Genomic DNA, 12,441 nt, shown 5'->3' on the forward strand with positions numbered 1-12,441 from the left:
AGAATTTATAAAGCCTTATTTTTTCAGGATGCAAATGAAATAACGTAAAAATGAGATTTCTCTGAAGACCGCTGCGACTCAAGTGATTTGTCCTTTTTTCTTGAGTTGTAAACATCATAGCTGTTGATAAATGATACACAACCCAGTTCATATCCAGCAAAACCAAACGGTCAGCGAAGTAAACAATGTCGGTTTATGTAAAGTGCGTTTTGTCCGTGTTAACCTTACACGTCACTCAGTAATTTATCCACAAACACCGCCCTTTGAGTAGGGATCACTTGTGGCATGTAATTTGTTTATATTTTTCTAGTTTTTTTTTCAGACTGTCCCTTCTTACTCCGACATTATCGCCTTTCAAATTTTTCATCGCTCTTGATGCAGTTAGTCAGAGAGAAGTCATCTGCGGTTAATTACCCTCTTTGAACCAGAAGCCTGATTCCCAAATTATCCGGGTCGTCCAGCTGCCCGTGGTGCTACTCACCCTACGGTCAGATTTTTCCGCAATGATTAGCTCATCGGGAGATGAATCTGCGTTTTTACCTATTCAAAAACATCAAATAAATTCGTTTCCCTCTCGTATGCTCTCAACAAATTTGTTGAAATTTCTTGATCACAACTTGTCCTATCGTGTATTCCTCTGTAAATTTTAGTTAAGATGATTCAATGAGTACAAAAGTTTAAGTTAAAGTAAACCTCAAAATTCATTTATATATAGGGAGCTCATGGGAGATTTCAATGGTCTCTTTGGGTCACCTGGTATGATATCCATAGCAATATGTGCGTGATGTCTTTTTTGAGCGTTTCTATTCCTTCACCCAGAAAAATTCGTTTGTAATAAACAGTAGGCGAGGTAAATGATCAAGCGCAGATCTATGGACAACACGCTCAATTCAAGGGGCAGATCGGTCAGCTTGTTTTGAATCCCAATATTTCGGTATCCTAACTACATTTTCATCAACCATAATTGTAGATATAAGACCACCTCATGACAATCGTCTCGACCGCCGAAGGAAGAGGAAGAATAGAGATTCAACTTACCTTTCGTTGGTTCAGAAACCAATTTCAGAATTAAGTTAACACTGTCAGTTAGTCCAAAACAGTGCGGAGTCATAATCGGAATGAAGCTGAAATTCGAGTTACTGAACGAATGCCAATTTCCTTACATCTTATTTAGAGATTCAAAGAGCTACACGACTAGTTTGTATATTGTGGCGCAACAACAATCATTTTATCTACTGTTGTTCAGGGATTTCCAAGGAGGGGCTACCGAAGCCACACACACATCACATCACATCATATTTTGAGACAAGGCTAGACGATAAAGTTTTTCTGTTAATTTCAAATAGGAATCATCAAGCGCTCAGATTTTTGACACATAAACTTAATCACAAAATCTTCGCAACCAAGTGCTACCAGGTAAACACCTCAACTGGGTAAGTGACGTTCACCAACAAGCTAACATATAGTCTATCAATCAAGATTAACAGGCTGTTGCCATCCATAATGATCTGTGCAATTTGTAAAAAGCATTTACCACGTGTTTCATGCAAATTTGTCCACTTATTTCCTTCCAGGGTGACGAATCATTAGTCTTGACTTGTTTGTACAAATGTGAACAGAAGTCAAGTGAGGGGAACATCGGAGCTTTCTGTTTCATTGCCGCATGCCACATTCTGGATCGATCACAGGATAGCTGTCAGCGTTGGGGAATTAAACAAAAACGGTGGAGTACGTTTGGTCAGTGGCGCTTCTCGAAAGTGGCTAATCCGGAGTGGCACAAGCTTGCGCTAACTTGGCCTGTAGATCGTGAAGGGGAAGTAAATGAAGCGCTCATCTGGCCAGTTGAAGGCTATCTAACGCCGTTTGCGCCTCCTCTGGATCAAAGAAGTTCATATGCTGGCGGAAGTTCGTGTGAGCTTTTGTAAACAGTGTGGTGCGCCATATTTTTCTCTCTAGCCCATTCGCTGCACTCAGAAGATTGTGTTTTTACCAGTAATTGGAAGCTTCAGACAGTGTGGGACTTTACCGGGAACTGTCACATTTTACCTTCCTCTGACATGTTTTGCTTGTACAAAACGAAATAGGAAACCTAAATTTTCTCCCGATTGGCTGTAATCTGTAAAAAAACATGGACAATATTGGGAACTCCAGGGACTGGGGCTATGACGATAAACTGAAAACACCATAATTATATATTATGACGAACTTGCAGCCTCTGACGTAAATTTGTTAGTAGTCAATGGTGGACAGGTCGAGTGATGGTTAGCAATCCGCATCTCACAAGTAGCTGGAGCAGAACCCAGAGTATTCTAGCGATTAAGGGTGAGTTAACATTGTCATTCATTTTCTTTTCATTATGCGGCACCTGATTGAGGTTGTTTGCAATTTCTCCCCAACTGGCACGCACGAAATCGTTCAATGAAACGAATGAGCGAGACATCAATTTCTGACCATAAAATGATTGCTGATGTTCGAATCAGAGCCAAGGATGTCTCACTTACGAGTAGCTAAACCCCGCTGGATTTGCTACCGATTTCTTTGAATGCACGGGAGTGAGAAATCACTTCCGTTCCGTTTTGCTTCATAGTTCAGTTTATTTACAAGCACGGACATTCCTCCGTTACAGCCTCCTAGCTGACAATGACTGGCGTTCACCAGTCTGAACCATGATTTATCATGTGTACCGAAACACCACATCAGGTGCAGTCATCTAACACCAAACACAAGAGTGGATCAAAAATTTACAAACAACTAAATTTTTTCTGGTCTGGGGCGGCAATGTCTTCAAAATGACTTCTTGTACTGGAATGTGACTTGGTTTCTCCCAAGGAAAATCGATTAATATTCTGTGTAATAAGTATTGATTTCCGGGAGGTTGGTGCAAATTAGTGTTCGCTCAACTGTTTACCCTAACGCATCCCATGTATGAAAAGTACGCACATTTCATTATTCTTTCATGTTTCTGAGGGTGTCTGATGTAGTAAACATGGTTTCGCCAAGTATCTAATAAAGTAATCCAGAAATTTACGTTCACATATCAAGACAATTTCATCAGGCCTTGTTTTCACACTGCATAGAACCCTCATTTCATTTAAGAACTTGAGTCTGTTCAACACTTCCTGTTTGAAGGTAACCCAAAGAGGCTTCGTGTACTGCGGAATGGAGATGCTATCGTGACCAACGCTGTATATGTCACTGGACCAAAGGTCGTAAGTGTAAGTTGAACGAAAGAGCCAGATTTTCCGTGTAGTTTGGCCCGGTTAAACTCGCATTATTTTGGTTGGCCTGTTCATTTTTATTGGAACAACCCACAGAATCCTGGAGCTAGAAACGCCATAACAACGCCATTTATTTTCGGGTGAAAACGTCCTATTTTACTGCCCCTTGTTGTGTAAAGATCTCATGCTCAGAGCTAAGTTGCAATGGTCAAATTTGCATTCCTTACAAGCAAAAGTCTTGATGTCCTTTAGGCATTCATTTTGTGCTGTGTGCAACGTGCACCGCACTTTGGGACAGCAAGCCGTAAAACGCATAAACGTGCCTGACTGCGTCAGTTAATTTTTTAAAATGAGTTCCTCGTGCTTTCTTGGCTTCAACTGGTTTTCTGGCCGTAAAAGCTTAGGTGTTAGAATAGTATATAGTTCTCTACAGTCCCTCACTTAAGTTTTATGATTTAAATGAAAAGCATATGTACGGACCGAATTTCCGCGTTTACTTACCTGCTAGAATGAGGGCAGTTTTTTTGCTTAAAACGATATTGTGAGAAGTTGGTCGGGATCCTAGAGTGTAGAAGACATGGCCAAAGGAACAGTACCTTTTATTTTTTCTGGCGATATTAGGTTATGTAACGGATAACTCACTAGTTTGAAGCGTCTGATCATACGAGAACGCCGATTCATCGATTGACGAGTGTACTTACATCCTCAACAGCTTCTTTAGAGTTAAATGAACCATGAGGTGAACAGCGTGACTCAGTTAAATGATGTAAGGGATATTAAGAGAAAACTTTATTGTCAGTTTTACATGCGTTACCGGATCGAGCTCTCCTGCATTTGCCTAAAGACCTTGTTCAATGTGGCCGCAACTAAATATCATGGGATTTGTGGCACTGGTGACTTTATGAAATGTCACTGATTCGGAGGCAGCAGGTTTGTTCTTTTTCTCTATTTTCATTGTGGGCTTTTACATTTTTCAAAAACCGATTATTTCTGGAGCGTCCTACCAGGTTCAACATTTAAACTACAGAAAAAATGAGATAAACCGAATAAATTGAATCAGTTGAGCGGGGACACGGACGATGATTGTCTGCGCAATTCAAGTCGCATCCAACTGAACGTTATGAGAGAGGGTTGTTGAGTGACGAGTCATGGCCAAGGCAAGCTCAGTGATCATACAAAACGCTTTTGTCAGCACACTACCGGGTTTCGCAAACGTATCACGACTGCCTCATCTATCGTCAAGCTACTCCTTCTATTTCGATACTGACAGTCTATTCGGTACTCGATAGATAACGTGAGAGGACTCGTTCAGAATTAAGAAAAGCAGGTGGAAGAAAGCAGCACAAGTCTCCCGGACCCATGCCTGCCTACCCATTTGAACAGTGGCGAAAAACTCAATTCAAAAACGCAGTGGAACACAGAATGAAGTTCAGATTTGTGATTCCAAACTTGGGTTTATGTACTCTGATGCTTTGGGTTTTACTTTATTGTCTGGTCTAACGCGTAAAGATCGTCACACCTGAGTCTATCAATTCATGTTAGCATTCGTATTTTATATCTCCGCCAAAAACATTGTGAGGAACAGGCTTTAGCTCAAGATCTCGGGATTAAAAAGTGAAAACTCTAGATGTAAAACGTTAGTTCGTCACTCAAAGTTTGTAGCAAGGTTTATGTTTGTTCAAACTGCGGTATGGTTATCGTGTAGGTTTTAGGGATAGCGACGCAGACACTTGGTTTGGTCAGTTAAATGAAAGTAGGACCCTTGAACTATTTTCAGTCTGCACCGCACCAACCTGCTTAACGTTATTTTTCATCCTCAAGGTTCGGAAAGGTAAAGTCCAGAGCCATCATGAGAGGGTGGGAGGAGAAGGAAAGACCAAGGGTAACCTAAAGTCTTCCAGAGTCGGATCGGGAGAAATCAACCAAAACGAAAGAAGGCCACCTGTTGCTAGTGTGGAATTCACAACAGTAAGTTTTCAGTTTATTTGCTTATGTAACCACAGTGCAACTAAGCTAATACTTAGTGCGCTGCCTCAACGACAGCAGCAGCATCAACTCAAAACCTAAAAGATGATGCCAACTGGCCTTCATCTACATGCGGAAGCAGTTGCTCAGGTGGTACGCTTGCCAAGATAGTGATGCCAATCACATGTTAAACTGGAGTGGCCTTCGCTAGGAGTAAGATAGAAAGTAGTGACCCTGCTGTCTGGCTGAACAGTTAGGCCTTGAATGCCAAGATTAAACATCACCATAAATTCTCAATTTATGATAATATATTCGGCAAAGCCCGCCTATTCACTGAATTACATATTTTTGACATCCCTGTATACATAAAGTGCGACGTTTGGAGCGTGTAAGCAGTCCAAAACACCGGTTTGGTTATCCACTCCTTACCTTGTCCGTAGTCGCCAAAATCCTGATGATGACAACTCGGGATAACCGATCGGTCTATTGACTCATTAGCCCGACTGGCTTTTTAGACGCTTGAAACCTCTTACCTGATTTCGTTAAATCGTCACTTCTTCCGTGGACTAATTCTGATCTACCAACTATGGGAATGACTGAACCACAACCGGGAAAGTTAAAAACGGTCATCCTCACAGATTTATTCTCAGATAAAGGAGCACAGAAAGAACACTTGAACCTCTAAACCAGTCCTATGAAAGCTGTGAGACGATGTTACACATGGACTGCTCAGTATAACACATGACTTTGGCACTTAAAGCTAGTACAGGTGCTGTCTGTAGTTTAACAGTGACTGATAAGTGTCGGATAAGCTTCGAATATCACAACCGTTCGTTCTGCGTATATATTACTTAAAACGGGGCACATAACAACCGAAAGAGTATCGCAAATTCTATTTCAATTCAAATACTTTCTCTTTGCAAAACTTTATGTGCAGAACTATTCTGTGTCCCCTTATCAAGAATGTGATATGCCTGCGGTGTAGCCGTATTATAACTCAGTCTTACGTCAATTCATCTATAACTAATGTGATATGGAATAACGTGCATATTAGAGCAAATTCATAAAAAATCAAGCGCAAAGTTGGACATACAGTGCGAAATTTAAGAGTTACTTCCTAATAACTTCCTAATAACTATTGGAGATTTATGTAGTGCATAACGATTTTAGATACTGGATTAACTTTATCGGGGAGCATATACCGTCGGCTACTGCATCAAGCCTGGTCCCCAAAGCCTGTAATTGCCTACTCGTTCTTGAACGATGGGGCATAGTTTTCACAAGTTCCTGGTCTTTAACCTTCTTAGTCTCGAGAGTTGCCCAACCCGTAAAAAAATCTGGTGAATATAACGATGGAAAGAGTAATAGTACCAACACAAGAGTAGTCCGACATATAATAGAAAGGATAATATTTCCGGCAGTTAACCCTGGTTGCAAAGAATGAAGAATTTCAACCAACCCGTATTTTTTCTACTAGTGATGTAGACGAAGTCTTCAGGGAAAGCTCATTTCAGATATTTTTTAGTTGCTTCAAGGCCTACGCTCTCCCAAACCAGGCTTTCCGTATGATTTCTAAGCACGGGAAAAACAGAGTGCACAGTCAAAACCAGAAACTGCACCCAAGACTTCGTTCTGAGACATAGTCCTCGAAGATACCGTTTATGGTAGCGACCCATGATATCCTATCTAGGCAAGTTTTTGCAGTCTAAGTTTTACACAACTTTTAACATTAGGACACGAGAAATCCCTTGTTTGTCATAAATGATGTGAGCACCCCTTGCTTTATAGCAACGATTACTTGTAGTAGCGTCTTTACTAAGTTTTGTCAAGTTATTGCTGACTTCTGGAATCTCATTATGATCGGTTCTTGCCGGAAAACCGGTTTGTCTGATCACTGGCAAATAGTCAGATCATCCTCTACAGAATGGATAGCAATTATCTCCGTGAACCTAAGAATTACTAAGCTTTGAGCCTGGAATTTATTCAGTAATGTGTGTAAACCTCGAGGGTTCCTGTCTTGGTTAAGGGGCACCAAAAGCGGGAGATCAAACTCCTATGAAGTGACAACAGATGCTTCTAATTCTAGCAACTGGAGTCCACTTATATATCTGCAATAAACCAAAAGTGACTACGGCGATGTTTATTCTACATTTAGAGGATTTGTTTGAAAAGTTCAGAGTAATGAACGTTGTTTCATAAAAGCTATACGCTATGACAGTATACAGCGTCTAATATTCTGAGACTTCGCTCGAAACGGACCTTACTGGAGGTGACATAAAATGGATTCAGTTGTAGTGGTTATTACTGAAAAGTTCAGATAAACAGCGATACTGAGCAGGTTCTTTCCTTTTTTGCCATAAATAGACCAAGTGTAAATATAAAAAAATAACGCCGTAATCAGTTTTCTGACAAATTTACTTATTTTTCCGCACTTATTGTGGCGCTCCTTTGGTTGTGTCTTATCTATTGGGAGTTAATCATGCTGCAACTCAGCGGTAGATGACTAAGCGGTTAAATGCTCAATCAGTGACCGGAAGGTTGTGCGTCTCAAACCCCGTACTGAAGTTTCGTGAGATGCTTAATGATGATGATTCTCAGTGCATAATAAGAACCTGTACGGTGATTTCAATAGAGACTGGTTTAATTGGCAGGATTAGATCTCCATTGAGAAGTATCAGATTTACTCAGACCACCAAAACATTTTGCTTGATTATTCGGGATTATGAAACTGAGATTAGGCATTCGTCCTTCCACTAGGAGTTTTTAAATCTTCTATACTGAGAACATGCATGCAACTCTATTCACTATAACCCCATTTGGTTAAACCACCATATCAGTGAAACTTCAAGCTGCACACAAGCTGCATACTTCAAGTTGTATACATCAAAGAATTCCGTTATAAAACACCAACATACTGCTGTTGGTAGCATTCCGCTGTTCTAATTGATGGTTTCAATGTGAAACTGGATGTTTGTTCCTATGCAATCAGGTGTACAACTTTCAAGCTTACTGTCCCTAATCACATTCTGTGGACTTTGGTGATTGTTGATGTCATAGCAACCACCATCCCTTCGCTGGTGAGCGAGTGATTGATCGGAAATGTCTGCTACTACATAACTAATACGAACGATCACTTACTTCCGGAATATGCATTTCATTCACTTCGAAAAGCAAACAAAGTGAGACGAGAAACTTATTACTTGCACGACAATAGAGAAACAGGTGTTGAGCACTAGCATTCTTCGGACTTGCTGTTCAAACTCAGAGGCAGAGGAAAAATCTTCCTCGGCATAAAACTAATAATTCCGTGAATAAAAGATCACATTTAAAGGCGTTCACTTCAAGTAAGGTAGCTGCATGTAGTTGGGTAATTATGCAAAATTTAAGTGAATTGTGATCAGTCGAGAGAACCAAAGTACTCTCATCGTAATTCGAAAATATTTCTAAGTGCACAGTATTCAGTGCTAATCAATCCATTTCTCCATTCCCCTAAGATGCTACCATTTGCTTTTGACAGACATTCCAACTGATTTCACTTAGTTTGGTCGCTTTCACTTTATTATACCAATGAGGCCTGGATCAATTGAACTATTTCAAGGTTTACCGGTATGTCCTATCGAGATTTCGCATAATTCCAGGGCTGCGTAACAGCCTGATTTTGTTTGTGTTCGGATATATTCGACTTGGTTGGCAAGTCCTCAGTTTAAATTTAACGGGATCCTTAATAAAACTTCTAGTATATTTTCAACGGTAGTTTGTATTCCTCGTCAACAAGGAAGTATTATAGTGCTCAGAATGGAAATCAAATTTTGTTGCATATCATTTCAACGACCTGTTAACCCATGTGCTTCCCAACTTCAACTGTGAAAATAATATAATAATAATAACAACATAATATATATAATAGAACGATGCACTTTGTTTGGCCACTTCAGGGATCACTTTAAGAAAGCAGACTGTGAATACCACCTCTGTCCTGTGTGAGGAGTACCGCATTTTTTCGGTTGAATATTGGTTAGATAATTGGCTTACCTGAACAGCAAACTAACCAACCAAACCAGGCAAACAAACTAATGTATTTCATGCCAGCAAAAACTTCAACAGTGTAACTTGCTTTAACCGTATGATTGAAGAATAACATTTTATTGCTTACATCTGTCTTCACAACCCACAGTCGACTGGCTACTCCGTTTAGGTCTAAGGAAAAATCATCTTTCAAAAACCCTCAGAATTAACCAGTTTTCAAATTGTCCAGCACGTTTTGGAGTAAGGTCATCACTAAAGATTTCGGAAACGGGCAGGATTCAAAACCATTTTAACCAGAGAGTGAAGTGGGTTACAAGTATACACTTTACCAGTTTAATACATAATGACCTTCATTTTATTCCAGAAGCCACAAAGTAGAAGCACATGCATCACTGATATTGTCGGCGACCACCTCAGTACTTGAAGCAACTCAACGAGAACACCAAACCATCGCATATGAAATCACTCTCTAGTTGTTCGTCAAAACTAGTTTCTCTGGGCTGCTGTTGGACAAAATAGATGGTGCATTGGAGTACCCCCATTTGTCTTCCTTTTCGTTGTAGTTCCTGGACAGTTGCACAACAGCCCTTCGTTTGGTTTCCGCAGCCCGGCGATTGTTTGATCAAGAAGGGAATGAACACTTTACTCTTGAGAACTTACCACGGGACACACTAGTGCACGTCTCCTGTGGTGAGCCATTTATCAATATCTGGCAAACGCAACAAGAGGCCAAATTACGCAACTTTTTCTCTTCTGTACACACTATTGTAAAACGAGCAGAAATGTATGTAGAACATCTGAAGGAAATGGAGAGAGGTGAGTTTTCCATCGTTAATCCAAACGAGTGAATTAATTGGTAAATACTCGGCTGTCATTTTTGGAGTAACATGTGTGAGATGCGGCATCCTGCCGTAGATACGGTAGTTTAAAGGTGGGTTGCTCACCCTTAAATGAAGAGCGGGTTTTACTTACAAGTCATGCATAACTTGAAAATCTCAGCTCTAAATTATTGATGGTATTTCTAACCAAGACTGGAAAGACAATCTGTCTTCCCGAATTTGTGAGTGACAGGTGTCAACTAAGTTCGTAAAATGTTTGACGCCTCAAACTACAGCTACGAAGAGAGCACATATAAACTTTGGATCTCAAGTCGAATTGCATAATTCTGGCTTCTTGCTCTTTAATACTCTTATTCAGGAGGTAATAAGGTATCTCGTCACCCTTCGGGATACATTCTTTGTACTGCCAATATTGCATCGTAGTTTGTATGAGCAGGTGCAGACCTTTGGACCAGTCAGCTTTGACTGTCCCTGGCAGTGCAAATTTCCTGTACTGGAATGCTAACATCTGAGAGTCAGTCTTCTGTCTATGAATTGCATCTATTACTTCAAGTGGCTACTTTTCAAAGTCCTTTAGGCAAGCTCAGTGAAAACATTTTCTTAAGAAACCAGGAATATCTCATTTAAAGGCCAGTTACCATAGAAAAAACTTACTGGTAGAATTGGTTACTGTCAATTGCAGACGATCCATGGCCATCAGCTGGCGACATCTCAGAATGAAGACCATTACTTCCTAAATATATTCTTGACTTTCTTACGTCATTATTCCGCTGTTACGCAATCAGAACCTGGAACTGCAAAATATCATTGAAGCAATACTCATCAGGGAAGAGCACTTAAAACCTGGCGCAAAAATGAACGTTTTGCTTCCAAAACTCTACACTGAAGCCACTGTCTAATCGCATTGTCCCAAAAAGAGAGGTATTTGGATATAATTTTAGTGCTTGTATTTTCAGCACAAAACTAGCTTCAAATCTATACATCTTGCAGTCTTTTTCCTGTAACTCCTCTGACAAAATGGAGTGAACTGCGTGAGTGTTTAAAGTTCTTTTTCCTCGCACGCTACCCCACTGCGCGACTAACTTTGCCCAGCAATCGCTCTAGTTCATGTTTCTACTTTAGCATGTTGTTGGAAGAGAGCTTACAGACAGGATTCGGTGCAACTTACTGAATGAACTTCTCGGTTGCACTGTTGAGCATGATGACGAGTTTCGTCCAGTATATTCAAATATCAGTCCAGAATGGCTTCTACATAATTTACTGATCATTCTTTAAAGGGGATTTTTGGCTATAATCAAGGGCTGAGAAACGCACACAGCAATGATGGTTTCTGGTTCCTTCCCAGCACTTTATGAAAATGGCTCGTGCTTTGACGAATCACTGGCCATTTTAAGAAGTTCCAAACGCAGTGTTTCGAAGAACAGGAATTAACATAGGGGCTGCCATACAAAAATACATTTTCATTAGAACTCTATCACTATCTGATTTAGAGCTCGCTTAAAAGCGTGAAGATATGAACGACACTGTTTTGACTTAGTATCTTTTTTTCCACGCGGAGCCTCAATCCCAGTACATACGATATGTTCCAAGGGATCTCCTTGGCCTAAACAATGTACACCTGTCATTTAGTTGAAGGATAGTATCACAAGACAAGGGGTCCTGAAAGTTAACATGCTGTTTTTATCTCTCGAAATTTTGTCTATCCATCAACGCCGGTTGTACATCTGCTACCGGAAAACCTTAAGGCAATTTAACGACCTGCCTTAAAGTTAACCCCCAGACTTGGTCAGCCTGTTTGTTTAATAACTAATGAAACACCATAAAAGCATCACAAACGAGAGATTCAGCGGGGTTCCAGGTGAGTCTCCCGCAAAACCAAATTGTTTTGCGAATGAGTGTATTTCGCTAACAAAACATCATTTACAGAGCCAGAAGATCCTATCAGCAAACTGTCCTTTACTAAATTAAACAGGTTGCGCAATATACGATCAAGTTCTGCCGAACTACGAAAATGTCAAACGACCTTCCTGTTAGATTTCCAAGGATAAAAAGCTTAACACAAGCACTTGTGAAAGGTAAAAGTATAAGAAACTGCTTGAGGTTGGTTGAAAAAGTTCACCTTTGGGGTTTTGAAACGGAAGAAGTTTCTTCATCCGTATTAGTAAATTTGGACTGATGATTAAGCGACGTCCGTTAGGAATCCTCCCCAACAAATTACAGCACTGAATAATTATGGTGCACGTCAAAGACAACTGTGATAATGAGGGCAAACGCGTGGTGTTTGTACATTATCATAACATATCATACACTATCATAATTGTCACACATAACTCTAGTTCCCATCCACTTTATAACTAACCCATTTGTTCCATCAAGTAATTATTTTCCTCTGA

General features: G+C 40.3%; 1 protein-coding gene across 1 annotated transcript in view; it reads left to right on the plus strand.

Moving 5' to 3' along the window:
* T265_01263 (hypothetical protein) overlaps window positions 1-12,441 on the plus strand; it is a gene marked incomplete at both ends in the record, with an annotated part of 57,313 nt that overhangs the window by 30,650 nt on the left and 14,222 nt on the right. Inside the window, 4 exons of the mRNA XM_009165248.1 lie at window positions 1,575-1,905; window positions 3,130-3,209; window positions 5,040-5,186; window positions 9,773-10,025. Of these exons, the coding sequence (XP_009163512.1) occupies window positions 1,575-1,905; window positions 3,130-3,209; window positions 5,040-5,186; window positions 9,773-10,025 (811 nt within the window). The remainder of the gene's footprint in view (window positions 1-1,574; window positions 1,906-3,129; window positions 3,210-5,039; window positions 5,187-9,772; window positions 10,026-12,441) is intronic.

Source organism: Opisthorchis viverrini (assembly GCF_000715545.1).
Source record: "Opisthorchis viverrini unplaced genomic scaffold opera_v5_13, whole genome shotgun sequence".
Classification (NCBI taxonomy): domain Eukaryota; kingdom Metazoa; phylum Platyhelminthes; class Trematoda; order Opisthorchiida; family Opisthorchiidae; genus Opisthorchis; species Opisthorchis viverrini.